Source organism: Idiotropiscis lumnitzeri, chromosome 4 (assembly GCF_059441095.1).
Source record: "Idiotropiscis lumnitzeri isolate Australia: NSW breed Sydney's pygmy pipehorse chromosome 4, RoL_Ilum_1.0, whole genome shotgun sequence".
NCBI lineage: Eukaryota > Metazoa > Chordata > Actinopteri > Syngnathiformes > Syngnathidae > Idiotropiscis > Idiotropiscis lumnitzeri.
This window is the reverse complement of record NC_142394.1, coordinates 25159892-25174933: the sequence shown is the minus strand read 5'-3', so window position 1 is coordinate 25174933 and position 15042 is coordinate 25159892. Positions and strand designations below refer to the sequence as shown.

At 45.2% G+C, this 15042-nt stretch overlaps 1 protein-coding gene across 2 annotated transcripts; it reads left to right on the top strand.

The window, feature by feature from the left end:
* Window positions 1-371: 371 nt before the first annotated feature.
* LOC148338759 (kinesin-like protein KIF1C) lies at window positions 372-14855 on the top strand. Of its 2 annotated transcripts, none has more exons than XM_088293830.1 (27): window positions 372-607; window positions 3070-3185; window positions 3284-3360; window positions 3432-3510; window positions 3590-3690; window positions 4245-4310; window positions 4378-4556; window positions 4715-4826; window positions 4884-4961; window positions 5036-5101; window positions 5195-5270; window positions 5967-6045; window positions 6120-6268; window positions 7364-7563; window positions 7648-7727; window positions 7796-7871; window positions 7990-8069; window positions 8150-8244; window positions 8620-8703; window positions 8776-8956; window positions 9043-9115; window positions 9199-9297; window positions 10229-10390; window positions 10485-10754; window positions 11486-11599; window positions 11669-11861; window positions 12040-14855. In XM_088293830.1, the coding sequence occupies exons 2-27, from the start codon at window positions 3080-3082 to the stop codon at window positions 12765-12767; spliced, it is 3603 nt and encodes a 1200-aa protein (XP_088149956.1). In that variant the 5' UTR covers window positions 372-607; window positions 3070-3079; the 3' UTR covers window positions 12768-14855. The 2 variants fall into 2 exon arrangements, with proteins under 2 accessions (XP_088149956.1, XP_088149955.1); XM_088293829.1 differs by having other exon boundaries at window positions 373-607; window positions 5192-5270.
* Window positions 14856-15042: the final 187 nt, after the last annotated feature.

Sequence of the window (15042 nt, the reverse complement as noted above, 5' to 3'; positions counted from 1 at the left end):
GCTTTACATGATTTTAAGTCAATTTTCAAACTTGCCAAGTTTCCAAACAAATATAGAACAATTTAAAAAGCAGCTAAACTCGTTGTTAGAGACTTTTTGGGAGGGTGAATTTGCTAGTGTAGTCTGAAAGGTTGCTCATTTTTCCCCGAAAAAGTGCCATGTTGGCATAAATGGTTGCCTCTCGCAGGACGTTTCCCTGAAAATTCCATCCAAATGTGATGTAGACTTTCAGAATAAGAGCCAACCATTCCGGTTCTGGCAGTAACTCGACTCCTGCTGGAGACTGGGCGGGCCCACGCGGGTCTCGAGGCTGTGCGTCGCGAACGCGCCCGTCAGCTCAGGCACGCACCCGCCGCGCGGCCACGCCACCGGCCAGGCTCCCCCCCCCCTACCCCCGTCTCCTTCCTGTTGTTCCAACTCCATTTTCCCCTCTCCAAAAGCCACCTGGCCGCGGTCGACCGCGGCCACGACGCGCGGAACAGCGGCGAAGCGCCGAGGGTCGCCGGGGCCCACAGTCGCCGCCACCGGGTCTCGAGTCCGCCGAGTCTTCCACTCGCCCGGCCCGCAACTTTTCCAGCGGTCACGGTGACGTCAGCTCCGTCACTTCGTAAGTCCTTCAACTTTTTCTTGCGCCCGGCGTGTACGAGCGCTCGTCGCCAACTTTATGACGGGGTGTCCCGGTACCGAAAGGCCGGGAACGGAAGCAGCGCGCGGCGGCTTCCGGACATGGTGGTCGCGTGAGGCGATCGTGACACTTCCACCCCGCAGCAACGACACACACACTCGTACACGCTCACCCGTAAGGTAGAATTGAGTTGAATGACGTCACAGACGGTGAGCTTATTATGTAAGCGTGTTGTTAACAGAATAGCTTGCATGTCTGGCTCGCACTTGTTGGGTTCTAGGTTCGAATCTCGACTCAAGCATTTCTGTGTGGAGTTTCTATGTTCAACCAGCTTCCGCTTACATTCCAAAAACATGTCATTGAAGTCCTGAAATTGTCAACCTGTGCCTGTAAACACTTGTTTGTTTATAAGTCCCCTGTGATCAACCAGTACACCTCTCACCCAGATTCAGCTAGGATGGGGTCCAGGTGACCTGTGACCCCAATGAAGATACGCTTGGAATATTTCCAATATGTGATCACATTGTGTTTGTTCGTCTGCGGTTTCGCTTCAATCAGCATGGCGGTTTCAGGTTGGAATTTAGACTCCGGCCTTCCTGTGTGGAGCTTGCGTGTACGTTCTGCAGATACTTCCTCCCACATTCCAAAAAACACACATGATGGGCTGGCTATACTGTTAGTGCCATTCACTTGTGACGAGTTCAGGGCTACAGATAATGGGTCGACTGATGATGGATATCATTTGCTCAGGGGTCACCAACCTGTTTGAATCTGAGAGCTACTAATTGGCTACTGATTAGTGCGGAGGGCCACCAGTTTGATACACACATTTGTAATAACAAATTTGCTGAAATGATGTTTAATTAAGTTGTTATTCACGTTATAATCAGGGGCAGGGGAAAAAAAGGTGACTAACTCGTCGGCTAAGTCGATCACAAAAAATTGGCAGACACCAAAATTTCTGCCTCAGAATGGGGTGGTTCGATAACCCGTGTAATGGATGGAATAACGCTATCGACAAATTTTCCTACATATTTAATCAGCGATTCAAGTAAACTTTTCTAGAGGATTCTTTTTCAGAATCTGGCCCAGGTTTTTTTTTTTCTCAAACACATCAGGTTCTTGTAAAGTCATGTACGTCTTCTTCGGCAGTTTGACACATCAGCGAATCATCAGCGTCAGAAAGAAAGGTCTTTGTTCACAATTTTATTGTCATTGTGTGTATTTATGTTTGTTTATATCAAAAGTACAAGGGTCGTCGGTTTTGATGAGTACTCAAAGTGTGAATACTCAGACTGGTATCTTCTGGAAAAAAAAGTGCGATCGAGTATCCTTAATAACGATAATATAATATGTAATGTATTATATTTACTTGTAATTAAAATACTACTTCTGAATTAAGGGTTACGTTCAGCAACTGGTGGAATCGTTACCTAGAAACGTCATAGATAGAAATTACAATACATGACAAAAAGTCGAATTGTGCAAGGTTTTATGTAAAAACGAAAAAAATTAAATTTCTCCAAAACCTGTTGTGCTAGGAAAAAAGTAAACCTTTTTAAGCTTAGCCTCCAAAGTACATTTATCAATTTGAAATTTTCAATTCAAATTTGCTATTGACCAGTGTAATTGATTGGAGAATCAATTCTCACAAGATTAGTTATTCATAGCCCAACTTTATTAATAATTAATGACAATCATTTATGTGAAGACACTGATCATATTAATGAATTTTCACAGTAGTAATTAGGTAACATATACACCAACATTTTCTATAAATGTCTTTTATTATTTACATTTTCAAATTTTCAAAAATGTATTTAACATTCCTAGAAAACCACCCCATCACCGATGAGCTATTTTTTGGCACAGGCTCGCCGGCAACTCATGTGGTCCTTTTGAACTCGAAACGATTCCATGAGAAGAGAAGATCAATGATATTGACCCACACCTTGTTTATTCAGGTTGCGTTGCCGTGGCTACCGCTGAACGCCGTCACAGGACAAAAGCAGAGTAAATATTCTCCGCGCGACACGGAAGCCGTTTCCTCCCGACGGGTGGTTGCTACTCTCGAGTTGTTGCTAAAGTTAGCGTGCGTGGCTAAAGTGGCGCTCATTCGGCATCCCAGCAATGCGTGCGTGCGCGCGTGTGTGCACGTGTGTGTATTTTTAGCTGCATGTTGTTGTGACTGGGGTGATCTTCACCACCTGAACCGTCACTGATCAATACGCACACAAACGCACGCGCAAAATTGTCACCAGGTGACTGCGGGCGCCCGAGGCCAGGGCGTGGGAAGCGCCACGTCGACCAGACGTCGAGGTAGCAATCAGCGAGGTGGCAGTGGGAGAGGGGGGGGCGTGAGAGGAAGAAGTGTCTCTCAGGGAAACCCGTTTTAAGGACGACCTTTAACCTTTGACTTTGGCTCTTTGATTGGCTGTTCAAAGGTGGGCTGAGATGGCGGGTGCTTCGGTCAAGGTGGCGGTGCGCGTCCGGCCGTTCAACGCCAGGGAGACGGGGCGCAACGCAAAGTGTGTCATCCAGATGCAGGGAAACACCACCTGTGAGACACACACACACACACACACACACACACCCCTGCGCACCCCCACACACGCACACACACGGGCAAGCACGCTCAGCTTTGTGTTGTCCTTTCAGGCATCGTCAACCCCAAACAGCCCAAAGATGCAGGCAAGAACTTCACTTTTGACCACTCCTATTGGTCGCACACCACGGTAATGTCACCAACACACACGCACGCTCACGCACACACACAATTTCATACATCGTCCGTGTGTGTGCTTAGGCCGATGAGCCGACCTTTGCGAGCCAGCGTCAGGTGTACCAAGACATCGGCGAGGAGATGCTGCTGCACGCCTTCGAAGGTGACCCGTCGGACATGACGATGTCGATGCGGCAGCAAAAAAAAGTACGCCCGCTCACTCACCATTTTGTTTGCCGCAGGCTACAACGTGTGCATTTTTGCATACGGTCAGACTGGGGCGGGGAAGAGCTACACCATGATGGGAAAGCAGGAGGCGGGGCAGGAAGGCATCATTCCGCAGGTAGGTTAACATGTGACAAAAAAACAGTTAATTTCTGCCAATTTAATCAAACAGGATATTGTTTAAAATGGACAGTAAAACTTTTTTCTGCTTTCTCTGTACTTCAGTAGATTTCAGTGTACTTTTTTGCTTTAGTGGAGTTGAAAAAAGTACTTTTACAATTTTTTTTTTTCATTACGCAAATAAAAGGCCAAGTATCAATTTTACGCATTTTTTTGACCGGCTTTCATCCACTGAGAAAAATAACTGAGGGAGTTGTCAGTTGTATTTTGCACTTAATTCATTACAAAAGAGTCCTAAATTCAGAGTTAGTTGTGTTTTATTTTTAAATAAATTTCTTTGTGGCAGTGACTTTTCTGCCTTTTGTTTGAACCAATCAAAAGGTCTCTATTTAAAATTATTTGTCATTGGTTTAATATAAGTTTTACGTGTTAAAAGTAATAGTGGTATCGGTTGTGTGGTATCGGTTGCGTGGTATCGGTTACGTGGTATCGTCAAGTTGTATCGAACGTTCCTTGCACAGCGTGTATTAACGTGTTCATGTGCGTGTTCAGCTGTGTGAGGACCTGTTCCAGAGGACCGGAGCCAACGCGGATCCTGAGCTGAACTATTCAGTGGAGGTAACCCCCATCGTGCCGCACGTTTGTGTCAGAACCACACGCTCGGCTGACAGCGATCCCGCCGCAGGTGTCCTACATGGAAATTTACTGCGAGCGCGTTCGGGATCTGTTGAACCCCAAGTCACAGGGGACCCTGCGGGTGAGGGAGCACCCTATCCTGGGACCGTATGTGGAGGACTTGTCCAAACTGGCTGTGACCGGTTTCCCTGACATTCGGGACCTGATGGATGTCGGGAACAAAGCCCGGTCAGTTTTTCTCGCCGCTTGAGACGTACCACCATATACATCAAATATTCATGGACCCGGTGCGGAATCTTACATATAAATGTCGCCTCTATATGGAGTGTGTTTAAATGTCACTAAAGTGATTGTGATTGAGTGTTTGTCTCCGACGGGACCGACAGAACGGTGGCGGCCACCAACATGAACGAGACGTCGTCACGCTCGCACGCCGTCTTCACCATCGTCTTCAGCCAGCGGCGCCGAGATCTCCTGACCCAGCTGGATACGGAAAAGGTGAGCGTGCGGCTTGACGCACGCGTGCACTCGTGACGTGCGTGTACGTCTTTTCAGGTCAGTAAGATCAGCCTAGTGGACCTGGCAGGGAGTGAACGCGCCGACTCCTCAGGGTCAAAGGGCACCCGATTAAAGGTCAGAGAACAAATGGGTGGTTATTTTTATTTAATTTTTTATGTTTGGATAGTTACTTTGATATTTGTGTGTAGGAAGGAGCCAACATCAACAAGTCTCTCACCACATTGGGAAAAGTCATATCTGCTCTGGCCGACATGGTACGACCACCCTTGCGCCACCCAACTTTTTTTTAGTCCCTGCTCTTCATTTTCATCATCTTCATCTTGCCGTCACTGGTGGTGGTGCAGCAGAGCAGCAAGAAGAGGAAGAGTGACTTTATTCCCTACAGAGACTCGGTGCTGACGTGGCTACTCAAGGAGAACCTGGGTGAGAATGTGACTTTACTAGCCGTTAATGAACAAGTGATTAGTTTTGTTGTTTGTTTTTTAACGTGACTTTAAATACAGAGAAAATATTTTTTTTCCTGTTTCAATTCTCTTAAATTTGAAGTGACCTGGAAATGTGTTTACAAGCAGATTAAAGACACATTGTTTTGTTAGTTGCCACTTCATCAAATCTCTCATCACGGCCAATTATTATTTGTATTTTTGTCATTTTTATTAAGTCCAACCTCCAAAAATTATTTTGCTCTCCAAGTACCAATGTCATGACCAACATTAAAATACAGTAACGTAGTAGGCGCAGGTGTTCATCAGAAAATATTTAATTTAATTAATTTATCGTAAGCCCCTGGAACATTATGAACAATTTGAACATTAACGCTGTGCGTCAAGAAAGGAATATAAAATAAAAACATACTTCAATAGCGATTCAGTGAAAATGTATTGTAATGAAAGTTTATTAAAAATGACCTAAATAAATGTTGGATTAAGATTAAATCAAAAATATTGAATTTAAAAGTTCAATACAAGCTAGCCTAGAACTGAATAATTAAGTCATGCATTTTCCCTTTTTATGAATTATATAAAAAAATAAATAAAACCAATAAAACAATCGGTTCATTTTTTTTGTTTGCTAATTGGGAATCGAGTCTTAATGTGCGAATTCCATGTACGGTTGCAGGCGGAAACTCTCGCACGGCCATGATCGCCGCTCTCAGTCCTGCTGACATCAATTACGAAGAAACGCTCAGCACTTTAAGGTGAGAACTCCTCGCGCTTTCCTTCTATGGACTTTATCCCCTTTGTCCTGATCGCGCTTGTGCCGCTGCTGCAGGTACGCCGATCGAGCCAAGCAGATCCGCTGTAACGCTATCATCAACGAAGACCCGAACGCCAAACTGATCCGAGAGCTGAAGGGGGAAGTAGAACGACTCCGGAGCCTTCTCTTCGCTCAGGGCCTGCACGAGCTCATCCACAACCAGGGTATGCTACGTTCCACTGTTCGTGCTCGCCGCATTCCATCGAGCGCGCTCACTGCATTCCACACGACATCATGCTATGTGCGCGTGTACCATATTATTCGGCATCGGCTGTGTCAAACTTTTATTTGATTATGGGCCACATCGGATGTACAGTGGTACCTTGACGTATGAGTTTAATTCAGGGATGTCCAATTTAGAGGGCCAGAGACAGGAAAAGGACATGTTTGAAAACCTGCTAACCAATTGAATAGGGATGTTAACAAATGCTAAATATATTAAAAGGGAAGGGGGGAAAAAATATCTATTGAGTTATTGTTGACAAAGCAAAAACTCATTATTTTTAGTGATGTCTTTAACATTCAAAATATACAGCATTATATTTTTTAAATTAGATTTGCTTTTCTCATTTTTAAAAATGAAAATTGCCAGCATTTTGTAACATTCCATGCTTTAAAATATACCAGATAAAGTGTAGTGTTAATATAATAACATTATTTTTGTGAGAATTGAAAAAAAGTGTGACAGTTAAATTTTAGAATACTAATATTAATCATGTTTTTAAAATTACAATAATAAATGTGTTCTCTTGGAATCAAATTTTTCCATGTTTATTTTTAACAAATGTTTTAATATTGATCAATACAATTTTTCTTTCTGATATGAGCTATGTTTTGAATTCATTATTAGAACATGTGGCGGACCAAATGAGAATGAGCAGTGGGCCACAAATGGCCCCAGGCCGGACTTTGAACACCCACGATTGAATTGCTTCTGTGACCAGTCTGTCAAATTCTTTATAAAAATAATAATAATAATAATTGTGAATAATTGCAATTTTGCTCCGGACTTTCTGTCATTTAGCAAAAAACATACCAACACTATTTGCTTTAAAAAAAAAAAAATAAATAAAAAAATCACACGGCAAGCCGGATCTGGCCCTGGGGCCGTGAGTTTGAACCATGTTCTACAAGTACACGTGTGTGCGAGTGCATTTTCATGCTATGTTTACAGACTGGTATCTACAGATGTGCGCGTGCCCGTCAGCGTTCACATTCCAAAAGTAATGTGAAACAACCCCACACCTCACTCTCTATAGCCAACAACAATGGCTCCTCCTCAGTGGGCTTGTCCTCACCGCTGACTATCACAGCAAATGGGACGGACGACCCGAAAGACGCCGCCTCTTCAGGTGTGTTTGAACTCAGTGAGTCAGCAGATGTCAATCATCATCCGGCTGGGGACGCCGAAGTTGCCACGGAGACTATCAGTAAAGAGGAGGCAGCTGAGAGACTGCTGGTATGAAGAACATGATGGTGATGAAGATGATGTTACAACAGAAGCATACACTCACACACATTCTCTCACGCACGTGTGTGTCAGGAGACAGAAAAGATCATGGCTGAGCTCAACGAGACTTGGGAGGAGAAGTTAAGGAAGACGGAATCTATTCGTTTGGAGAGGTGAGCCGAGCTCCTCCGAACATCTCCAACTTTTCATTCGCATCGTAAAACGTGTGCGCGCGTCACAGGGAGTCGCTCTTGGCCGAGATGGGCGTGTCCATTAAAGAAGATGGAGGGACTCTTGGTGTCTTCTCTCCTAAAGGAGTGAGTGACCTGGCAGCACACACACACACACACACACACATTTTACTTCAATGAGGAGTTTATACAGTAACCCAGGTTTTTATTTTGAAAGGTTCACATTGTGTGTGTCTGTGTTTAGACTCCTCACCTTGTCAACCTGAATGAGGACCCGCTCATGTCCGAATGCCTCCTCTACTACATCAAGGAAGGATTCACCAGGTTGGACCTTCTTCCGCTCGTGGTTGGGTGCAGCTAAGAGGAGAGGAGACGTTTTCAAGTGTGTGTCCGTGCATACTCAGGGTGGGGCAGCAGGACGTGGACATCAAGCTGTCTGGTCACTTCATCAAGGAGATCCACTGTGTGTTTGTGAGTGAGACCAACGAGCAAGGAGAAGGTGAGCATGAACACAACTGCGTGTGTGTGTGTGTGTGCGTGTGCGTGTGTGTGTGACTTTCTCTCTTTTTGTGTGTGTGTTTGTCTCTAAAAGCTGCTCTGAAGTGTGTCAGGTATTGTATCTAGTTAATAACTTTGCGGCATGCAGTTGGTTGGGCAACTTACCAATTCGCTATTTATCTGTTCAGGTCAAAACCATGTTGAATGTAAAAATGCTGCTTTGGCGCCATCTTGTGTCTCTTCTATTCCGGTCGGGCTTTATTAAATGACAATTATCTGGTTATACCCATGGAAAGCTCCCAAGTTTGAAAACTGCAACCCTCGTGGTGTCTAACATGGCACGCGCCTGACGAGTGTCACTGCGTCGTGTTTGCAGTGGTGGTCACTCTGGAGCCACTGGTGGGGGCGGAGACGTACGTCAACGGGAAGCAGATCGCGGAGGCGGTCGTCCTCAAGCAAGGTGAGCTCGCCATGCAGTGGAACGAAGGTGCGAGGCTCCGTGCGGCCCACTGACATTTTTCTGCTCGCCCAGGGAACCGCATCGTGATGGGCAAGAACCACGTTTTCCGCTTCAACCACCCGGAGCAGGCCCGGCTGGAGCGGGAGCGCAGTGTCACGGCCGAGCAGCAGGGGGAGCCCGAGGACTGGACGTATGCTCAGCGGGAGCTCCTGGAGAAACAAGGCATTGACATCAAACTAGACATGGAGAAAAGGTACGCCCGCCGCTGACCCTTTTCCCCCCCTGCTGTGATTGTAGCTTTGATTGACAGCTGACAGCAGGATGATTGACTTGTTGTAGGCTTCAGGACATGGAGACGCAATACCGCAAGGAAAAAGAGGAGGCCGACCTGCTGCTGGAACAACAGCGGCTGGTGCGTGCCACTTCATCATCATCGTCATCATCACCACAACTTGACTTCTCACCCTGCCCGTGTGTGTTTGTGTGTATACAAAGTATGCAGACAGCGACAGCGGAGATGATTCTGACAAACGCTCATGCGAGGAAAGCTGGAGGCTTATCTCCTCCCTTCGAGAGAAACTACCAGCCAACAAGGTACCAGTCATGTGTGTCACCTGCAGTGATGCCGAGAATGTCCACATTTTTGAGCAACAACTAACTTATCGTGTTACTTATTCCAGTCAAGTAATTGGACTACAGTTACTCTTTCAAGTGTTAGTTTGTAAGTCTCCCACATGTAGGTGACATCTGTATTTCTTACTGGCCCCTTGAACCACCGTTAAAGTCACGAAACAAATGACTATACATTGGAGAAACAAAAGGAAATTGTTAATCTTGAACATGGTGAGAGAGATTTGCATTTTGAAGCTGGAACTGGTTACTATTTTGAGTTGGTGTCAGCTAAAAACAAAATATGCAAATTTAGAGTTATTTAACTTCAAGAAATTCACGTCAAAAACAAAAAAAAATCGAATAAAACCACAGATAGCATGAGAGTTTGCATTCATGCTTACAGAGAAAGTCCCACCCGATTGTGTGACTGACTGCAGGAGGTCCCCAAATTTAATTGGAAAATGTAAGTTATAAATGTTGAATTTTTCCATTTCTACATTGATAGTGTATGTCCAGTAAAAAAGAAAAATCCTGCATTTTAGATTCTATTAAAAAATATATATTTATTTTAAGTAAATTCTGGAAAGTCTGTCTTAAAAAATAAATTAAAAATAAATAGCCTATTAACGTTAAGTTTCCTTTTTTAAATACCGTAAAATAATTACATTACGTCAAAAAGCTTGTCTTTATTTCATAAAAAAAAATTATTCTATGCTAAGCAGAGTTGTTGGTATTTTCTTAATGTCACCATTAAAGTAACATACAATTGAGCTTAGTTGCTTCTATAAATCAAGTAATCATAAAGTAACTAAGTTACTTTTTCAAGGTAAATGTGGCAACAGTAGTCACTTGTCTGTCTGTGACATCTTTTGCTGACCGCGTGTGTGTGCGCTTGCGTGTGTGTTTCTTTCAGGTGCAGTCCATTGTGAAGCGTTGCGGTCTTCCGAGCAGCGGCAAGAGGAGGGAGCCTCAAAGAGTTTATCAGATTCCTCAGAGGAGGAGGATCAGCAAAGATCCGAAGCGTGTCACCATGGAGGATCTTCGCTTACAGGCTGTCAAAGAGATCTGCTACGAGGTCTTTCTCACTCGCTCGCACAAGCACACGTGCGCTAAGAGACAAGTTTTGTATGATGGGGAGGGGTAAGTATAACCTGGGTTGTTGATGGAAGGTGGCCCTGGGAGACTTCCGACACTCCCGTCAGGAGATCGAGGCGCTGGCCATCGTCAAGATGAAGGAGCTGTGCCGCATGTACGCCAAGAAGGACGCCAATGAGAAGGACAGTTGGAAGGCGGTGGCGCAGGACGTGTGCGACACGGTGGGCATCGGCGAGGAGAGGAGCCCCCCCTCGGAGGAAGGAGGAGGAGGAGGCGAATCCGGCGAAGGGGGGGCGGCCTACGACCTGAAGGCTCACATCGACAAGCTAACAGACATCTTGGAGGTGAGATGAGAAGTTGTCTGTGTCCACCATATTGGATGTGGCAGATCGGCCTCGTAAATCAAAGTTAATGGGCTGAACTTCATAGAGCAACGACATTTTTGTTACGATATTTCTCAATGTGTTTTTAAAGAAATTCCACTATCCCGGCCCAACAATAAAGGGTTTGAAGCTAACAAAACAAACCTATCCTGTGAGGGTTTTTTCCACATCCTTTTCCACAAAAATCAACTTGTGCAAAATTTGAATATTAATCAGGTACTGTGTTTGTCCTGCACAGCCTTCTACATCTGCAAAAAATCTTTGCAGTATAGGCCAGAGTGTAAGTGCAGCAAAGACATTTCTGCCATCTGGTGGTGATTGGTGATATTACAACTTAAAACTTCCGTCAAATTGGTTTGCCGTTCTGCACCTGTGGATTTGCACATTTGCAGATTTTTTTTTTCAATAGTTTTTCATATTTGGAATTTTCCACAACCTTTACAGGATTTCTATTCCCCATATACCCCCATTTTTCATTTCATTTCATTTTTAGCCACAAAATCAAGTCATTCTATTGGTAAAAATTATGTTTTCATGAGATCTGGCAACATATCATCAAACCACTTGGCTACATCCAATATGACAGCGATGTTGACGTGCAATTTGGAGAGGTGGGCTCTAGTCATGTTTGATGTTTTTGGTCATGTGAAGTTGTGAACTCACAGCCTGACGTCACGTGATGTCACGTACAGGAAGTGAAGCTGCAGAACAACATGAAGGATGAGGAGATCAAATCGCTGCGTGACCGAATGATCAAGATGGAGAGTGTCATTCCCGTCAAGGTGGAGGGCGCAGCGTCTGACCAGGTAACACCTCGCCGCCGGTGCTTCTTTTAACCCACTCCACTCAGCGCTGACCTTCGTTGTCCCCGGCAGAACGAGGAGGTAAACAGCGAAGAAGTGGGCGGGGCTCCCCAGAGGGAGGACCGAGTGCAGCGTCTCATGGACGAGGACCCGGCGTTCAGGAGAGGGCGCCTCCGCTGGCTGAAGCAGGAACAGCAGAGGATCGGCAACCTGCAGCAGCAGAACATGAGCAAAAAGCTGCGAGGCCTCAACCAAAGCGAACCCGGTGAGGAAAACTTGCGATACTTCGGTCATGTGCTCCTTTTGTTACAAAAAAAACGTCGTTGGCCAACCATCCATGTGACACAACAGTGCAAGTTCAGTGTAAGGCATCAGTTGCTTCTGAACGTTCTGAAAAGCTTTTTTATTTGTGGTCTCACTCCGGCACTGATCGCCCCCTGCAGGTCAGAACGTGCATCTCCCCGGAACCGGACGCTTCATCCCTCCCCAGGACTGCAAGCTCAAGTTCCCCTTCAAGAGCAACCCGGCGCACCGCTTCTCCTGGGGACCGGCCAGCGCCGCCTTGCAGGCGCTGGGTCTGGGGGAAGGAGGGCTTCCGGGGGAGGTGAGCGGAGGAGCTGAGGGAGGCGGGGAGGAGGGGTCCCACACCCTCTCTTTCCAGGCCCCGCCCCCGCGCATTCGCAGCCCTAGCCCGCAACGTGCCTGGCAACAGCGGAACCACGGCAACCAGCGACAGCCCCGCTACCGCCGAAACTCATTTGATGGCTCTGCCCCCAGCAACGGTAACCATGGTGGCAATGAGCAGCACCAAATGGGCGGGGCTCACCAAGGAAGATCAAGACAGAGGAGAGGGCCGTCACCCGGGCCGGGCGGACAGCGGGGGGGAGGTGATGCGAGCTTCCATTTCAACCAACATCCTGCCCCCCCTCCTCCTCCTCCTCCTCATCATCATCATCATCATCATCAGCAGCAGCATCCGCATCTTCATCATCCGTACTACAACGCCCACAATGCACCATTCCCAAACTACCATGCTGCCCCGCCCCATCCCGCTCAAATCCTCCTGGGTCCACCCTTGACCGGGTGGGGCTTTACCACGCCGCCGCCACGCATGAGACGACAGTTCAGCGAGCCGGACCTCAACAACCAGCAAGCCCCCTCTGACCTCTGAGCCGGGATTCGCTACTTCTCCATGCTGTATACAGTAAAGCTCCGCGATTCACAGGCTGTGGGGACCAGCGGCCCTGTCACAAATCGTGAAAAAAAAAGCCATTGACACTCCCCCTGAAAATGTTCACAACTGCCCAGTTTAAACCACAAACTAGGATCCAAAAACATTCATTAAGACATACATCCGGATGATTTCATTTCAGAAGAGCAAAAATGTACACTTACAAAAATAAAAAAATTGGATGAACTTACGCCTTATATTTTAGCTTTGACTCTTGTAAATAATTCATTTAGCCCAACCTCAAATGTTTTGCTTTATGTCAAATAATTTCTTAAGATGAAGCAAACGTATTACTTCAAGTGTTGATGAGTTAGCAAATTTGACTTGGAGACTTAGAGATCGAGAGTTTGAAATCAAAGTTCTGGCCTTCCCGTGTGGAGTTTGCGTACTCTTTCTGTGCTTGCTCCTTGTCCTGCAGTTTCTTCCTTCATTCCAAAAATGTGCACGTTAGCCTTTATTGAAGACTCGGAATTAGCCTTAGGTGTGAAAGTGAGTTTGTTCCAACATTCATAATTGTTTACATATGAATTAAAAACTTTCAGGCACAACTGAAAAGATTACATTAAATTATGAAGCCCACTTAATTGTTTTCATTTTTGATCATGTGAAATGATTGGTTTGCTTCACTTTAGGAAATTTACATGAAGTTCCAAAATTCAGATCGCGCTAAATTATTTACATGAGTCAATGCTAAAAAAAACGAGGTGTAATGGATTTTTATTCGATTTAAGACTCCAGAATTTCCGCTAACAACCCTTGCTAAACTTTGCTCCTTAGTGACACATGAAAATCTTAAACAGTCGAGATGTCTCACTTCCAACAGACTTCATTGACAGCAATTACTACGTTGCTGTTATGCCGGCCTTTGGTGCCATCTTAGCGTTACAGAAAGAGTACAAAGTCTGAAAAATGCAAATAGGAAAAATTGACCACAAATAGTGGAGGGGAGACACTCCTCGAAAAATAATTTTGAAAGGTTAGCTGTGAATATGCCGGGGATTACTGGTGTGTGTGTGTGTGTAAGTGCGTGTGTGTGTGTGCACAGGGGTGCGCGTGTGTGTGCGTGTGTACACTGTTGCCTTGGAAACAGGTCATGTGCTGCAAGCACTTTTGTAGACTTGATGGTGGTCATGTGATCACATTAGCTCCTGTGGCTTACTGCTGTTTGCTTGTTCTTTTTTTTTTGTTGTTGTTTTCGTTGATTTTTTTTTTTTTTTTGCCCAGGACTTTTGTTGTCTTATTATGCTACAGGGATCGAGCTTTGCGTAGCATCGGGGAATGCGGTTGAACACACCGACAACATTGTGTACAATTATGAAGACAACCGATGATATGTACAGAATGGCTTCCAAAGTTAGCAGGTTAGCCGCCTGCTAACCAGTCAAACCAAAGATGCAGACGCTGTTTTTCAAGTACGTTGAGATGGACGGCAGGAAATTGAGCAAGTCAGGATGATTATTGGGATGCGGAAGTGAAGGTTGTGGAGTTTTAGAAGAACATTCAACAAAGCTCAGAGAATCATGTTTTGGGAGGTTTTGTGTTGTTTTTTTTTTTTTGGTGTTTGGGAGCGGGAAGTGCCGAAGGTGCCGTCGTAGATTTTTTTTTTTTTCAATTTTAATTTTTTGAGGTGTTCTTTTTCCTGTTAGCCAATGGCGGGGTCTACAAGTGCCCTGTCCCCGCTTAGCATGATGGGAAATGACCACGCCTTTAGTGTATTCCCCCCCCCCATGTGTGTGCTTTCTAACCTCATCCTCACTCATATTGTTATTCATTTGATTATTATTATAATTATTATCATAACGCGTCTTCAATTGGGGGATTCTCTTGGGTGCTGCTTATCAATCTGTATGTGAGTGTGCGTGTCTGCCCGCACACACGCGCGCGTTTACTGTTTAGAATCACAAAGTGAAGGTTGTTTGGCTTCTAAAAAAGCTTTTTTTTTTTTGTCATTGTCTCTAAACTTTTATTTTGCAGTCTTGAATGCCCACACCTCAAAAGACTGGACCCCAATAAACACTACAGCTTCAATTTGTGTGTTTTTGTGTCACTTTATTTCAATACTTTGATATATTCTGCAGTTTTATTCAGACTAACTGCGTGATATTATTCAAGCAATCCGCGTCAAGGAAATTCGCATTGTTCATCAACTTGAACTATTTTCTTATTTTTTTTCTTCATATCAAACTAATAACCGCGCAATATTTCAGTTCAGCAT

Bases quoted from the DNA above. Each gene is read 5' to 3' on its own strand.
- LOC148338759 (XM_088293829.1), top strand. From the start codon at position 3,080: ATGGCGGGTGCTTCGGTCAAGGTGGCGGTGCGCGTCCGGCCGTTCAAC. The intron at 7,728-7,795 runs GTGAGCCGAGCT...CGCGCGTCACAG, and splicing joins GAATCTATTCGTTTGGAGAG to GGAGTCGCTCTTGGCCGAGA. The intron at 7,872-7,989 runs GTGAGTGACCTG...GTCTGTGTTTAG, and splicing joins GTGTCTTCTCTCCTAAAGGA to ACTCCTCACCTTGTCAACCT.